This window comes from Carassius carassius, chromosome 34 (genome assembly GCF_963082965.1).
Source record: "Carassius carassius chromosome 34, fCarCar2.1, whole genome shotgun sequence".
Lineage (NCBI taxonomy): Eukaryota > Metazoa > Chordata > Actinopteri > Cypriniformes > Cyprinidae > Carassius > Carassius carassius.
In genome coordinates, this window is record NC_081788.1 from 17,432,687 (window position 1) to 17,450,582 (window position 17,896).

At 36.5% G+C, this 17,896-nt stretch overlaps 2 protein-coding genes across 2 annotated transcripts; one reads left to right on the forward strand and one right to left on the reverse strand.

Moving 5' to 3' along the window:
* Positions 1–211: 211 nt before the first annotated feature.
* On the reverse strand, positions 212–3,165 carry LOC132114546 (putative protein 2). The gene is made up of 5 exons (XM_059522711.1): positions 3,042–3,165; positions 2,832–2,923; positions 2,582–2,690; positions 1,672–1,803; positions 212–1,246 (listed from the first exon to the last, which is right to left on the reverse strand). Exons 1-5 carry the CDS (start codon positions 3,135–3,137, stop codon positions 1,106–1,108), a joined length of 570 nt encoding a protein of 189 aa, XP_059378694.1. The 5' UTR covers positions 3,138–3,165; the 3' UTR covers positions 212–1,105.
* A 750-nt stretch (positions 3,166–3,915) lies between these two features.
* Positions 3,916–16,633, forward strand: LOC132114545 (histone-lysine N-methyltransferase SUV39H1-like). Its single transcript, XM_059522710.1, has 6 exons — positions 3,916–4,072; positions 5,516–5,697; positions 12,676–13,329; positions 13,650–13,796; positions 13,916–14,045; positions 15,742–16,633. The coding sequence occupies exons 1-6, from the start codon at positions 4,054–4,056 to the stop codon at positions 15,873–15,875; spliced, it is 1,266 nt and encodes a 421-aa protein (XP_059378693.1). The 5' UTR covers positions 3,916–4,053; the 3' UTR covers positions 15,876–16,633.
* The last annotated feature ends 1,263 nt before the right edge of the window (positions 16,634–17,896 follow it).

Sequence of the window (17,896 nt, forward strand, 5' to 3'; positions counted from 1 at the left end):
TATAGGATAAATAAGTGGTGTTGAAATATGCTTGCCTTTTCCCCTTGGTGATTTACTGTACAAAACAGCTGATGGGAATGTTTACAGGATCTAGGTAACTAAATATATAAAATAACCACTGTATTTTAGTGTCAAACTTGAGTAGGAAGCGAGTATTACTCTGTGTATTTTACAAAAAAAAAAAAAAAAGTTACAAAGAAAGTTGACAACATATTTTATATATTTAATATATCAGTGCAATTTCACATAAGCAAGAATATTTCAGCTTTAAAACAGCTGAAAGCTGTTTGGATACATACTGGGAAAAAAATCATTATAGCAGCAAATATGATAAAGCAAATTATTCCACATTTTGAGGTGCAAAATCAATATTTTGGGATGTCTGTAAATCAGAAAATCCAACAAAAGTGTAAATCACATCAGAGGAAGCTTATGATACACTATTCAACAGTGCTGATCACTTACTGCCCCTTATTTCATTCAGTTTTGTGAATGTATACATTTTAAATATTTAATTATAATATGACATTTAAACCATATACTTGTGGCAAGTGTCATCCTAAATGGATGTTATCAACTGGCAAACAAGCAAGCAATAAATAAATAAATAAATAAATACCTACAGTACATGAATGGACATCATTCAATACATTTTCTTGGTAATTCAAAATGAAACTACAACAGTGCAATGACACGCTACACATTCATAAAGCGCATCTATATTACATAGAGGTCCACATCAATACTCCCAGATTACACTGCATTCCATGTAATCTCATTTTTTGCAATGCTATTTCAAAGCAAAGAAGTGACAGTCACAGCACCGATATATTCAAGTTATTAGGTGAGAAATGTAGGTGTGTGAGACCAACTGGAGTTGGCTGATTCTCTTCATTTAATCTTAATTTGCTTCATGTTTTCACAGCTTCAGTTTAAAAACTAGAATCAACCAAATCAGTCTTGGTAAGATTATAACACTAATGATAATGCAGGCCCACTGATAAAACATATTGTCATAAAAGCTGAAACTATAAGACCATCATGCAAGCGGTCTCAGTCAGTGGTGCCCATTAGCCTTTTTCCCAGCAGGAGTCTGTCTGGGGGCTTAGCTGAGAAGCTTGTGGCGGTCAAACACAGTCTTGCGCTGCTCCTGGACCTGTTTCTTCCAGCGCTGCTGAGCTCCCTCTACCCTCTCCAGCACAGTGTTCCCACGACCTTGTGAACCATCCACACGCGGCCTCACATCCTGTAGTGGGAGACAAAGGACACAATTAACACCTAAACCCAAGAAAAAATATTTATGATCTCAAGCAGAATATTTACAAAAGTGATACAAATTGTATGACTCTTTGTCCCAAGTTCCCTATCAGACACGTTCACAACTCTATGAAAAAAAATCTACACTTTCAGTAATATAAGACAATAATAAGAAATGTTTTCTTGAGCTGCAAATCAGAATGTTATGATTTCTGAAGGACCATGTGACAGTGAAGACAGTAAAATAGAAAGCTTACAAATTAAATATCGAATAAACGACCATTTAACTAAAGAACGAAATGCAAGTCAAGTCAATTTATAGTCTATGAAGAGTGAAGTCTCTAGTTTACATCTCAATTACAAAAAAAAACTTCTCAAACAATAAATTAAGGTAAAGTACAAATGTGCACAAACCTCAGAATCCTCCTCGTTCTGCAGTGGCATGGTGTACGGATCATGTGTGCGGATCAGAGGATCAACTAGAAGCAGAAACAGCATGTACAGCAGGAGAGCTCCAACCACTGACAAGTAGATTATAATGGTCACCTGGGAAATAGACACAAATATTAATACTCCTCTAGAACGAGTCAATCGTTCGTTCGTTATCTGGCTCGGCTCGGTGTTCATCTTCAGTTCTCTCTTCACAGCAGTTCAGTCAGTTTACTGTTTAAGTGAATGAATTACTCCAGGATATTGGTTTATTTTAACTAAGAGGAGTCTCAGCCACATTAAAAAAGTTAAAAGCTTAAGTCATTTGTGGATTAATGCGTATTGGAGACGCGAACCGTTTCAAACGATTCAGTTCGATTTGGTGAACTGGTTTATGAAGAACCGGTTACATCGAATGATTCGTTCGTGAACTGGACATCATTACACAGTGTTGTGAATGCGCTCACAACAGGTACGGAAGAGAAGACAATGCTGACTAAAGTCGTAGTTTTTCTTATTTTTGGACCAAAATGTATTTTCGATGCTTCAAAAAATTCTAACTGACCCTCTGATGTCACATTGACTACTTTGATGATGTTTTTTTTTTTTTACCTTTCTGGACATGGACAGTATACCGTACACACAGCTTCAATGGAGGGACTGAGAGCTCTCGGACTAAATCTAAAATATCTTAAACTGTGTTCCAAAGATAAATGGAGGTCTTAAGGGTTTGAAACAACATGAGGTTAAGTTATTAATTACATAATTTTCATTTTTGGGTGAACTAACCCTTTAAAGCAGATAACTAGATTATAAAGGCATAAAAGCAGATTCTAATAAACATCTTTAAATCAAAATAGGATTTACTGAGCGATAACTGGAAGTCGATCAATACCTTAATGGTGTTGCTGCTTCGTTCTTCATACTTGCACTCACAGAGCAGACAGTAGGCCTCCACATCATGGCCAGGCACTGGCATGGGCTCCACCACATGCAGACAGTTACTACAAACCAATACATTAACAATAAATTCCCAGCTAAATGAAAATATCAGTGTAAGTCGATTCATTTAATTATACATAATATCCTTTACAGACAATACAGATTCTTTGTCAAACTGTCCCAAATACAGTAGCCTGTCTCACCAGTCTTTCTGGGACACGTTCTTTTTGTAGATATGCCCGCTGATATTTCTGTAGGGTGGACAGATACACTTGCATCGCACATCTTCAAAACTCTGTGCACAACATATTAAGAAAGTGACATGTTTAGGAAATATTTGTACATAAGTACAACACATTTGGGAAAATAATGAAAACATAGATGAAATGGAAATGTGTCAGGGATAAACTTACTTTATCTGCATATGCGAATGAAATCACGTCTATGAGAACAAGAAACAGCAGAAGGACAGCTGCTATCCGGAGATTTTGAGCAGTGCTGGATGACATGGTGCCTGCACAGAAACATCATTTAATTCAAGATTTATTGAGAGAAGGTGATTTAATTGAAATGGGTAAACCGGTGCTTTTCGATAAAATAATAATAATAATAATAATAATAACAATACAATAAAATGCAAGTAAACAAGACTACCCATCTATTAAAATGCTTATTCGTGTAGGAACAAAATAATATGCTCTTAATAATTTTGTGTATTCAGTGGCTTATGCAGCAGTAATATGAAGCTAACAGGACACCGGTCTCATTTCCACAGTTTAGGCCTTTTCCCCTCTCTGTTGTCTATTTTGAGAGAGCGAGAGAGAAAATGAAGTCTGAAAAGTTTAAGTCTAAAATGTTTAAGATAAATATTATATGCAAATGTTAAACTACATACATATACGCACCTATAATATTTATAAACGACCGACTTTTTCCGGAAATTCATTGAGTATTTTCTGCGTCACGTGAAGATGGATGAACTCTACGCCCCGCCTTCACAAACAGTGAAAGGCAAATTAAAAGACTTCAAATAATAGACCAGAACAATGCCCCGCGAATTATGTTATACAAATTGTAAAATAAAAATAATAACATATGTTCCGACTACATAAAAGCTATCTACATATTTTGTAAACCATCACAAAGGGAATAAATGAGCAACTGAGAAGCTATAATAACTGAGACAGCTCAAACTTGCATGTAACATATATTAAGTTGAAATATTAATATTATATATTAAGTGAAATATATATTAAGTGGAAACTAAATGAATTTGATTTCATACACGAAACCCACTTCTCAAACTTCCTAGAAACAGTTCGTCGAGTTGTATTTCTCTATTGGTTGCCCAAACCGTCCCTCAAACGCGCTGCGTCCAATCACCGAGCGGCCTTTCAATCCTATCATTTTGGCGGCGGTCGGAATATGGCGGAAAATTTGAAAGGTGAGAATATATCGTGTTAAACGTTCAGAAAAAAGGTTTACACAAAGGATTTCATGTCTTATGCATTACAGAATTTGTTAGTTAAGTGGTGTCTACTCAAAGACCCCCTGGAAACAAATATTAAGCTTTGGAAGAATCTTTGCTGCAAGTTGTTGATACAAATTCACATTAGGACGATGTTATGGCTACCGCGCGCTCATGCAACAAATTCAGCATGCTCAGATTGTGAATCTGTTTCTCTTGCATCTTCTTTGTAAATGTGCACAACGTAGCATACGGTGCAAAGATGTGCATGCGCAACAGTTAGCGTAGTCTACACTCTGCAGTGTTTAGCTAACTTTTAAGTCCTCTTGAGGAATATGATTTACTCAACATACTTGATAACTGGACACTTTATCAAAAAGCACATAAGTTACTTAAAATTCTCACATACCGTGTCGTTGTTTAAATACTTCGTGTAGGTTCGCTGAATAGTCTTCAGCCAGTTTTATTAAATGGCCCATAGGTTAGTGATGATGCTTGTGAGTTTTTGTTTTTCTCAAAATGATCAAGTTATCTGTAAAATATGTTAATGGTTGTGTGTGTGTGTGTTGTTCTGTGGTGTTGCGTCGTTTGGTTCGAGGTTTTTATTGCCAAATACCCCCAACTATTATAATTTTATTGTCAGGGAGCCCCTTTCTATAATATAAAAGCAGTTATATTTTCATATGCATTTTCATTTATACTTTGATCAGAAAATTGTTTGATGAAATAACATAAATTAATTGTTAATTTCCTAAATTAAATGATTGGCTATTGTCTTCCATTGTAATCTTGAATATTTTGAAAATATTTGCAAGTTGGCATTGGCAACATAATTTTTTAAAGTCTATATTAGAGTATAGGATTGGCAATTTAATTTACAGTTATTTGAATAACACTTTACATAGTAAATATAATTCCGAAACAGCTTTTAACAAAAATTAAACCATACAGCTATTTAGAAAAAACAGACAGTGTTGAATTCCTAGACCAAGACAATGCAAATGTAAAATGATATTGAATGTAATAAAGTTTGAGGTCTGTAATTTTTATTTATTTAAAAAAAAAAAACAGTTTTTAGAATTTATTTTGCTCGTCAGACTACATTTATTTGATAAAAAAATACAGTAAAACAAGTAATATTGTAATTGTAATATATGAATACAATTTAATATAACTTTTAATATTTTTATTTTTAATAATTTTTTAATTTATTATTTTAAAATGTAATTTTGTCCTGATGGCAAAGCTGAATTAATAATAAAAATAATTGCCCTCAAATTCTCTGCAAACCTCAGGTTTACAGGCATTAGGACATCAAATATTTGCTCAAGTGCTGTGCAGTTCTTGTTGCTCACATGTCTGTCATCCCATTTTATCTCTTTGATTTTCCTGCAGTTAACATGTAATTGTATTTTGTAGCTCAAGTTTGTAGGGTAGCCTGCATCGCTACTGAAGACCAGCTGGAGGTGATCTGTCGAGAGCAGGGGGTGAAGTGTGAAGAGCTGGGCATCAACAAGCAGAACCTGTGCGATTATGAGGTGGAATATCTCTGTGACTACAAAAAGAAAGTTATCACAGATGGGAAAAGACAAACAATACAGGTGGGCTTAAAAGTCTGGCTCATAAATCGGGGTTCCCACGGGTCCTTGAAATCCTTGAAAGTTTGTGACTGAAGAAAAATTTTAAGGCCCTGGAAAGTTTTTGAATATAAACATACATAGATTCAGGTCCTTGAAAGTGCTTGAATCTATATTTTGCAAGAAGTTTTCTGGAAAAAATCCATGTTATTGCCTCTGGTTCGCTAATGTGTTATTTCGCCAACACTTCGTGGCCTATGCATACTAGCTTGCTTGATTTACGTTAATTATGCGCATTTACATGTTACGTTTAGTGTTACTTTGTGTTGTACGTTGCTATGACATTCACACGTGCACAAAACTACTTCGATTCCTCAACATTTCACAGACACACCGTGAAATTAATGTTGAATTACTTTGCTTGTTAAGATAATGTAAACCCCTGAGGCAAGAAAAACTAATCAAAAAAGCATATTCATATCTTAAAACTTCTGGTTACAGCACATGAGCCTAAGCTCTTTTAAATAGGGTTGCTAATCTTTCCATATAATACAGAATTGTCCCGTATTTAAGGCTTCTGAGAAGCGTTTGTCCCATATTCATAGGCACCATAGACCATACAAATAACATGTTAATCTTTCTTTTTGCACTAATCATTTTTTGAATTGCAAAGTAAGCCACTCAAGGATGGCTTTAAGACCATGCAGAATCCTCTGCCGGCTGGAAGCTCCCACTTTACTTGTGCTAACGGCAATCCCCTTCACCATCTGCATTTTGATTTCGCCAGATCAGTTTGTGTGAATGTAAAGAAAGTAATTATTGTCATAAGGACAACATCCAGCTAGGCAAGAAAACATGCAATCTACCTGAGGGAATACCTCTTTAAGTTAATGTTGTTAAATAGAGAAGCATATTGTAACGTAATCCTTAAACCTGGACCTCATTAATATTGAAAAACAAATTCAAGCACCAAAAGCAGCCCACACACTCCCAAGTTCCGTTTAGTTGAAAAATATTAATTTATATTGGATAAAATAAAAATAAATATACAGTCGTGGCCAAAAGTTTTGAGAATTACATAAATATTGGAAATTGGAAAAGTTGCTGCTTAAGTTTTTATAATAGCAATTTGCATATACTCCAGAATGTTATGAAGCGTGATCAGATGAATTGCATAGTCCTTCTTTGCCATGAAAATTAACTTAATCCCAAAAAACCTTTCCACTGCATTTCATTGCTGTCATTAAAGGACCTGCTGAAATCATTTCAGTAATCGTCTTGTTAACTCAGGTGAGAATGTTGACGAGCACAAGGCTGGAGATCATTATGTCAGGCTGATTGGGTTAGAATGGCAGACTTGACATGTTAAAAGGAGGGTGATGCTTAAAATCATTGTTCTTCCATTGTTAACCATGGTGACCTGCAAAGAAACGCGTGCAGCCATCATTGCGTTGCATAAAAATGGCTTCACAGGCAAGGATATTGTGGCTACTAAGATTGCACCTAAATCAACAATTTATAGGATCATCAAGAACTTCAAGGAAAGAGGTTCAATTCTTGTAAAGAAGGCTTCAGAGCGTCCAAGAAAGTCCAGCAAGCGCCAGGATCGTCTCCTAAAGAGGATTCAGCTGCGGGATCGGAGTGCCATCAGTGCAGAGCTTGCTCAGGAATGGCAGCAGGCAGGTGTGAGCGCATCTGCACGCACAGTGAGGCCAAGACTTTTGGAAGATGGCCTGGTGTCAAGAAGGGCAGCAAAGAAGCCACTTCTCTACAAAAAAAACATCAGGGACAGATTGATCTTCTGCAGAAAATTATAGTGAATGGACTGCTGAGGACTGGGGCAAAGTCATATTCTCCGATGAAGCCCCTTTCCGATTGTTTGGGGCATCTGGAAAAAGGCTTGCCCGGAGAAGAAAAGGTGAGCGCTACCATCAGTCCTGTGTCATGCCAACAGTAAAGCATCCTGGCACCATTCATGTGTGGGGTTGCTTCTCATCCAAGGGAGTGGGCTCACTCACAATTCTGCCCAAAAACACAGCCATGAATAAAGAATGGTACCAAAACACCCTCCAACAGCAACTTCTTCCAACAATCCAACAACAGTTTGGTGAAGAACAATGCATTTTCCAGCACGATGAAGCACCGTGCCATAAGGCAAAAGTGATAACTAAGTGGCTCGGGGACCAGAATGTTGAAATTTTGGGTCCATGGCCTAGAAACTCCCCAGATCTTAATCCCATTGAGAACTTGTGGTCAATCCTCAAGAGGCGGGTGGACAAACAAAAACCCACTAATTCTGACAAACTCCAAGAAGTGATTATGAAAGAATGGGTTGCTATCAGTAAGGATTTGGCCCAGAAGTTGATTGAGAGCATGCCCAGTCGAATTGCAGAGGTCCTGAAAAAGAAGGGCCAACACTGCAAATACTGACTCTTTGCATAAATGTCATGTAATTGTCGATAAAAGCATTTGGAATGTATGAAGTGCTTGTAATTATATTTCAGTACATCACAGAAACAACTGAAACAAAGATCTAAAAGCAGTTTAGCAGCAAACTTTTTGAAAACTAATATTTATGTAATTCTCAAAACTTTGGCCACGACTGTATATATTACTGTTGGTTCAATTTTTGTAAAAAAAAAAAAACTAAAAAACTAAATGAAGTTGAATGTTTTGGCATATGATGTGTTTATTGAACAGATCAGATAAGAGTAAATGGAGAGTCAGAGAGAGCCTCGTGATTGGCTACAATGAATGTGGTGGACACGCCCTCTCCCTCATGCTTGCAAAACTCAGTGAGAGAATCATGCCAAAATTGTAAGCACAGAGAAAAGAAAGACGGAGCTGTACATATTGCTTTATTTCGGGAACTTTTTGTCCCACATGCACAACACATCATTTAGAAATTTGCAACAGTTTGTTTTTTCACACATACAGACTGGTTCTATGCAGTCGATCCGTTTTGCAGTTCTTTAAATAGTTGTTTTCGCTTGCAAATCACTGTTCACGCTCACTTGGAAATCACTGTTCACATGCTTGCAGGGATTTTTGTAAGCGCTGAAAAATGGAAGTCAGAAGGATGCAGATCATGAAGCTGCAGTTTCACAATATCTAAATTACACTTATGAGTTACAGTAAAATGCTGCAAATAATCTTTTCTTAGGCTTGAAATGCGATTTACACCTTTGCCAGCTTCTCTTGCGCATGCAAATTTGAAATGTAAAAAAACAGTATACTACTGTAAAGTTACATGTAATGACCAATAGAGTTTTTCACCGCATATAGTAGGGGAATTTACCACTAACCAATTAACAGGTTTTTACTATAGCATTTTTGCAGTCTTTTACCGTTAAATTCCCTTATTCTGTCCATTATTTTCCTATAAAGAATCACAGTTGTCCTTTATTTCCATTTTCTGAAGTTGGCAACCCTAATGCAAAAGTTAATATCAGATAATTTTAGAATACAGTATAGGATGTACCGAACATCTGTCATAAGGCCAAAAATAAATGCAAAAAAAAAAATTGTTTTTTGAATAGTTGTGTTTGACACATGAAAACTGTAACTATGTATCTTACAAGGTAACATGATGTAACCTTGCTCTCACTTGAAATCCTCAAGCGGGCAGAACACAGTTCTTTTAAGAGTAATACTTTTATTATAGACAAATTATTATTAGGCTGGGCTGCTATATGCATTTTTATGACTAACGTTATTATATTCCCAAGTATTTTCCAAGCAAATTAAATTCACGTTTTTATCATGTGTAAAATAACCGATTAACACAGCAGATAAAAGCAGCTTGATTTTTACACCAGCAATTTACTATAAGCGTACTAACTACAGAACTGGTGATTTTTCAAACTTGATGTGCTTTTGTGGTAGGCCAATTTCAAATTACATATTTGGCAAACTGCCTTTGTCTTGTCCTCACCTTATTTAAATTCTCCCACACAGCTGAGGTCTTCTGCATTTTTGTCTTCTCTTTCAGATGAACTGAATCATAATGTTCACTCATGGGCGATTCATAAGCTGCTTTTTCACTGTCGAGCCGAATGGTTCTCTTTGCTTAACCATTTTATTCCGTGCCAATCCGGGCCAGTCAGCAGGGATACAGTTTCATTTTCCAATGTGGTGCTGATAACAGTGCTCTTTGGAATGCAGTACAAATGTGTCATTCATAGCCATGGTAACGCAAGTGAAATATAAACGGCGATATGGACAATGATCAGATATGTCTGTTTTTTGGGAATCCTTTATCTGATATTTACTTCGTTCAATAACAGAAAAAAGGACACAACCCTTGACGTGAAAAATTAAATGAACAGAAGATTATGACTGGTATAATATCAAAAAGCTCAAATGTTTCCTAGACAGACCAAACTGTCTCAGACATTTTTTTTTATTTTTTATATTGAACGTAGCGTAGCTGTCTACTTGGCTGTTTGATCAAATAGTGCACTTCTGCTTAGCCAGCTATGGAGAAACTGGTAGACAGGCAACAGAGTGGTGACGTCACGCACTCCAACAGCACGGCTTGGCACAGTTGTCTAACAGTGCAGAGAATTCCGGGCCGAGAATTTTTAAGAGGTTTTTAATTGTGCCACACCCTACTGGGCTCATGCGGAAATACAACTTTAACCATACCTGACAGTTCTTAGAACCATTCGGCCTGATAGTAACAAAACAGATATATTCAACTGCGAATGAGAACCGTCTTGTGGGGGGTGCTAGATGTTCAAGAGAGAGAGAGAAAAAAAGAATATTCAAATCTCAAAATAGAAAACCAAATTCCAACCCACCGAACGAATATTCAAATAACTGAATATTCTGGTCCAGCCATAATTATAGAACCGGCTTTACTAGCAAGATGGCATTAAATATGGCATGCGATTTTTCCTGCAGCCCAATTGTTTTTTTTTGTTGTTTTTTTTTAACCTCTGATTCACTGCAAATCCACCATAAAGCAAGAAGAAGACACATCATGCGCCGGGATGTGAATGCACTCAGGACAGTTCGGACATTGCATTGAATCAGAGGTAAAAAAAAAAAAAAACCAATATAAATACTGTTCAGTTTCTTGCACAGACCGATCCATAATTTTGTGTCTTTACACATCAATCTGTCATCAGAAGAAACCAAGTTACCTACATCTTTGATGCCCTGGGTGTAAGCAGACAAACATCAAATTTTAATTTTTTTGTGAAATATCCCTTTAATCCAGGTGGACATTTGCATAAGACAAAGTCAAAAGTCTATGTCTGATTCGGCCATATGTACATACAAAGAATTTAAATTGCATTACTCTCAGACCCAAGAACTGGGTTGACCGTGTAGTCTGTATCACCGGTACTTAAGAAAATCTGGTACCGTAACGTTTTCATTTTTTTTAGTACTGACTTGGTACCAAAATACCGGTTGAAAGAAAATGATATAAAAAGTGGCCATCCATTAAAAATAAGTGTCTCACACGGCTCTGGAGGGTGAACAAAGGCCTCTTGTAGTGAATCGATGCAAGAAAAATTCTTGGTAAGAAAGATATCCATTTTCAAAACATAATCACTTTAATGTTGCTTGCGCCGACAATTGTACAAGGAAGCAGTTCCAGGCTGATGACTTATGAGGTCAGCGTTGCGCATGCTTCGATGAGTCTCGTGAAAACCAACGTTTAAGTTTCTTTACTTTATGCTGGGTACACACCAAAATAATTTCGTACATTTTCTAAGATTTTCTAAATCTGATAGACCACAAACATGAGGATAAAAAATCCTAGATTTAACCGTTTTGCTCCTATAGTGTGTGGTGTGCCATGATGTGACAAAGACAGCGCACCACACAGAAACAGATTTTTAACCAGAGTCTCGGCTGTGAACACAGAATATCTTGCGAGACTTCAGAATAAGTATAGCGGACGATATGCAGGAAGAAATTGCAATGATAGTGTTTGGAATGATTTTATACACGACACGTTGTATAAACATTTGTGCTGTTGCCACAAATCAATAAGCTGACCCTCCATCTCTGCTGTCCACATCAATTTCACTTTGTGTTGCACCATGACTGCTTCCGTCTTCCATCATCTTGCTTTCTGATTGGATATTGTTTCGTTTCACGTTATAATCTCCAGAGCATGCACGCATTTGTTCTCGGGGTTCCCCCCACACATCAGGATTTCTGATTGTAAATATTAAACGTTGCATTCAACATGATTTGCGATCGGGACGTTCTTCCGATCAGGTTCGGACACTCTTAACACACCTCACACCAAGGCTAAATCTGATAAGATAATCCGTAGAACTATCAAGATAATCAGGACATAGCTAGGATTGTCGGAAGGGGGTAAATCGGCCCAAAATCAGCCCGATTATCTTTTGGTGTGTACCCAGCATTAGCAAAGTAGAACCAGTCTCCTCTTGGCTAATATCGAAATCCTCTGAAATTCTTCTTTACAAATCCACGTTTTTTACTTCCAATCAGTGAACGTTTTGTTTTGATATCTCCCCTGTGCTTCCGCGTGTGTCAATTCTGAGCTGCGCATGTGCAAAGCCGACTTCATACATCATCCGCCCGGAGCTGCTTCCATGTACAAGAGTGAGCGCAAGCTACATTAAAGTGATTATTAAGTTTTGAATATGGATATTTTTCTGACAAAAACCAATTCGCTAGAGGAGGCCTTTCTTCACCCCCCGGAGCCATGTGAGACACTTTTTTTTTTTAATGGATGGGCAATTTTTATTTCACTTCTTTTGGACTGATGCATGCATGCAACATCCACTGAGTAGCATTAAACAGCTTGAAAGATAATATTTAATATAACTCCGACTGGATTTGTCTGAAAGATGAAAGTCATATACACTTTGGATGACTTGAGGGTGAGTAATTTATGGGCTGATTTTTTTTTTTTTGGGTGAACTAACCCTTTATCATAGTGGCTGTGTATGCAACTGGCCGCAGGTGTAAATGTGTTTAAGCTCACTACCATCCCTGTTACCCCCTTCATAGGAGTTATACTTTGTGAAATGGAAGGGGTACCCCGAATCCAGCAACACATGGGAACCACGGAGGAACCTGAAGTGCATAGATCTTCTCAACCAGTTCTGGGAGGACTTGAATTCAGAGATGCAGAGACAGAAGAAACGTGCTGCCCCTCGTCGCCTAGACCCTGCCACCGTGTCACAGCTCATCCAACGGGCGAAACTCCGACAGACCCTTAAACGGTGGGAGATACACCTCAACAGCCTGGGGACCCACAAGGGCCACATCTACGTTCGGAACCAGGTCGACCTGGAAGGCCCGCCTAAGAACTTCACCTATATAAATGACTATAAAGTCGGTGATGGGATCATGCTGAATGAGGTATCTGTGGGCTGTGAATGTACAGACTGCCTGGACGACCCTGTGGAGGGATGCTGTGCCGGAGCATCTCAGCACAAGTTTGCTTACAATGAGTTAGGCCAGGTCCGCATTCGGCCCGGGTTGCCCATTTACGAATGCAACAAGCGGTGCCGTTGCGGGATCGACTGCCCCAACAGAGTGGTGCAGAGGGGAATTCAGTATTCCCTCTGCATTTTTAGGACAGACAATGGAAGGGGATGGGGGGTGAAGACCATGGAGCGCATTCGGAAGAACACTTTCGTTATGGAGTATGTCGGGGAGGTGAGAAGGCTTGTGCTGTACATTTACTTCATGTACAGATTAGATTTTTTTTTTTTTATGTTATGTATTGGTAGCACTCAGTCACTTTGGCTTAGCCAATTTGTTCTTTTCACCTTCAGTTGAATATTGCCATTCTGTCAATTTGAGGTTTTTGTGTTATAATGGAAATTTGTGAAACATTGCTTCACTAGTAGATAATGAATTTATCAATCAACATTTCAGTTTCCTTGTGACAGCTGATGAGCTGTTTATCTGCCTTTTCCAGAAGTGAGCCCGGCTTCATTATTGTTAAACCCTCTTTTTATCTGTTTTTGCTTCAGATCATTACAACAGAAGAAGCAGATTGCAGAGGTCACATATATGATAAAGAAGGTGCCACCTATCTTTTTGACCTGGATTATGTCGACGATGAGTACACAGTGGATGCTGCTCACTATGGAAACATCTCTCACTTTGTCAATCACAGTGTGAGTGGACTAGAGCTTGCATCGTCTTGTTAACAACAGACTGGATAGCAGTTAAACCATAGCTTTTTATCTGAGGGCAGTAAATTGAATATCACAGATGTTTTCTTTCATCTCCTCAGTGTGACCCCAACCTCCAGGTATATAATGTGTTTATTGATAACCTGGATGAGCGGCTGCCGCGGATAGCATTCTTTGCCACGCGTGGGATAAAGGCAGGAGAGGAGCTCACATTTGACTACAAAATGAAAAGTAAGTGTGGAACTGTCAAGTTATTTGGGATCATTAACTTGGTGACACTGCCTCTCAGGGCTATACAGTGCGATCATTTCAGTTGCATTTGGGACTGAAAACTACTGCGTGCAACTATGAAAAAATATTTAGGGGCACCAGTGCGACTGACCATATCATTATCATATTGTGATTGTTGTCAGGAGAGCTTCAAAGGTTTCTACGTGTTTTTGCAGCATTGAGTAATGTATCACAGACATAACTCACAAATCCTTTCATAAGCAAAGTGTAGACAGGGTGTAAATTAGAGATTCATTGAGATTCATTGTGCAGTGTAGAGATCTTTCTTGATTATAAATTTGAGATCACAATGACAAAGGTGAGTGACAGCTTTTAATTTTTTTATGGAAATTGTAAATGTGATACTGATTTACTACAACAGTTCAATAAACAAGAAGTTCATATTAAGTGACTTGCACAGCTGAGCACATCTTCATTCAAATACAGCGGTGTTTTGTTTATGAATGAACATGCAAGGAATCTAGTGAGTCAATGATTCATGATGATTACCCATTCATAAAGACAGTCACTTGCTTCTTTCCTGAACAAATCAGCTGCTCGATAGAATCAAATGAATAAATGATTCAGTGATCAAATCAGTGACTTGTTTTTGTTTTTGTTTAATTTTAAAGTATCTTTTCAGTTATTTAAATCGATAATATTTCTATATTCAAAATTTTTTATTTAAAACATTAATCTGAACATGAATTTATGGATTTAATTACACTTATGCCACCTCTGAGCCACATTAAATGTCAGAAAATACACTCACAAGCCACTTTTGTGTTCTTCTGTGCCACCTCTGTACAAATTAATTTTGTTAATACTGATTTCATTTGATTGGTAACTTCTACTTGTTCTTATTGTGTTGTTTTAATTAAATTATTATTTTTTAAAGCTTATGAAATATATATATATATATATATATATATATATATATTTCATAAGCTTTAAAAAATAAATATATACACACACATTTTAAAATTTGACATAATAATATAATATTAAGTTTCAAATTTAAGTTAGAAAAAATGTCATTTTAAGTAACTTTAAGTACTCATATCACCTCGAAATGGGAAGGCTATTGTTTTGATCAAATTTTAGATTATGGATTAGAAGGTGCTACTAAATTTTTTACTTTGCTCCTAAAAAAGAAAAGTAAGCGTAGAGCCATGCCCTTACCATTTAATTATTTAGATCAGTTGATTCATATATACTATCGAGCACCAAATCAGCATATTAGAATGATTTCTGAAGAATCATGTGACACTGAAGACCGGAGTAATGACTGTTGAAATTCAGCTTTGCCATCAAAGAAATCAATTACATTTAAAATTGTATTAAAATAGAAAAGTTTAAATTGTAATAATATTTTACAATACTACTGTTTTTTTTATTTGTTGTTGTATTTATTCTTTAATGTTCTATTAAACAGTAGTGTAATTCAGTAAATTTAAATGTACTTTTCAATAGGGAAATAGTGTGTGTGTGTGTGTATATATATATATATATATATATATATATATATATATATATATATATATATATATATATATACACACACACACACACACAGTATTTTTCATTTTTTGAGGGGAAGATTTCTTTTTTTTTTATTGACTAATCAAACTTTTTTATTGACTACTTTTTTCTATAGTTGATCCAGTTGATGCCGAGAGCACGAAGATGGATACTAATTTCAGTCTGACGGGACTCCCAGGCTCCCCTAAGAAGCGCATGCGCGTAGAGTGCAAATGCGGGGTACCAACATGTCGAAAGTACCTCTTTTAGAGGAAGTCCAAGCAAAATAGGAACTGAAAGAAGATCATGTGTTCCAGTGAATGTTGAAAGTATCTGTGGTTTAGAAACTGCTTTGGGAGGTGTTTTGAAATACTTCATATAATTTTAAATATATATTTAAGATTTTTTTTTTTCAAGATCAACCTCAACTTTTTCCTTTTTATTGTTTTTTTCCATGCTTAAATAGTGTATAAAATGTGGCATTAATTTTTTCAATTTGGGCATTAGCAAAAATGTTTGTAAAGTAAAAAACGAAAAAATGATTTTCTGTAGTTTTAAACCCGTATTTTAATTAATATCAAAAGCTTTGACACCATGGAATCCTTAAAGAAAATGTACATTTTTTTAAACCTTGAAATGTACATATGCTTTATCTGTTATCTGAATAGGATGGAATATCTTTTTACTTTTTCCAACAAACTTTTGTAGTTTTTCTCGCCCTATTTTTAGCAAATATCTTTAGGCCAGTCCAAAATATGAAAAATCTACGTCCTTCTGTTTGTTTTCTAGACTTGAACTATCCACCAGGGGGCAAAATTGTACTATTAATGCACAGAAGGGGAAGTTTGTTAGACCGAAGGAGGTGGACCTACATGAAATGTCGTTTTTACGCATGCAAAATGTTATCATTCTGTGTTTGTGTACATACTGTAGTCTAACATGACAAAATATAATCATACTGTCAAACTGGTCTTTCAGTGACTTTGTTTGAGCGCTGGTCTCAACAGATCAATAAATGGGTGCAAGTGCTTATGGTTGGTTATAATTTCACAAATCTGACTGCTGGTTCCCCCAAAAGCACAGTAAGCCTATCGTTGATGGTGGTTCATACAGTCTACTATGATTTTGGGAATCACAGCTCCGGTGGTTTTCAGAACTGGACAGTGAAGCTGGAATGCGTGCTGTAGATGAATGCGAGATGGTACATAAATTCTGGATTAACCAATGCTCAGGAACATTTTGCTTTAAATCAATTCACAAAATTATACAACCATCGTTCAACCAAATCTGTGCATATGTAAATATGCTACCACTTGCTATTTTTATTGGTTGTAAGAAAAAAATCAAGTTGCCTTGTCAGACCTCATGTTTATCACACCCATGCATGTGGAACAGACTTTGTTCCACTGCTCTGTTCAGAGCTAAAGTTTAATTCATATTCAGTTTGGATAATTTCACGTTTTGTTGACATTAACAGCAAGCTTGATCATCTTTATGTGAAGGGCTGTATGTGAAATAAACAGCAGTTTTTATTAGTTATAAACTTTTATTTCTACTTTGACGCTGACATGATAAAATGTGAATATTTCATTAAGCAGTACATACTGTGTTCACAACCTTTTTTACACATTAATTCAGTGAGACAAATTAATAAAACATTTTTTTTTTTTTTTTTTAATTCTTTAGTGTCAAGTTTTGGGAGAAGGGAGTCAAGGATTTCTTCAAGGAACCATTCCATCCTCTTCCTTCAATGGTGTCTAGTCACCCGGTAACTTGATGCTGTGACTTCAGTGCAATGCGTGACCTTTTTGGGGTATAAGAGGCTTGGGGCACACTTTTAAAGAGCACTGCAAAATGCCATACACTTGTCTGCTAACTGGCAAGAAAGGTTTGCAACTTCAAGTGTTTCTTTTAACTCTTTAGGAAGTGGAGGGATGTGAAATACCATACTCATCTATTTGAAGCTTATAGACAGCGTGTGTGTGTAACTGAAGTCACATATAACAAACACACATTTACAGTGAAATTAAGTGAATAAACATACAAACTCAAATGTCATTAAACATTTCATACCTTGATAAATGCTCCTCTTAGTTCATAGATGTCTAATGTGTGCCAAATGTAATCTTCAGTATCTACTGTATGCACACACACATACATATATATATATATATATATATATATATAAATATATGGAGAGAGAAACTCACAAAATAGACATTTTAGTCAGTATGAATCAAAGAGCTGAGCCACATTTTAATTGGCCAATTGTGTATGAAGTACACAGTGAT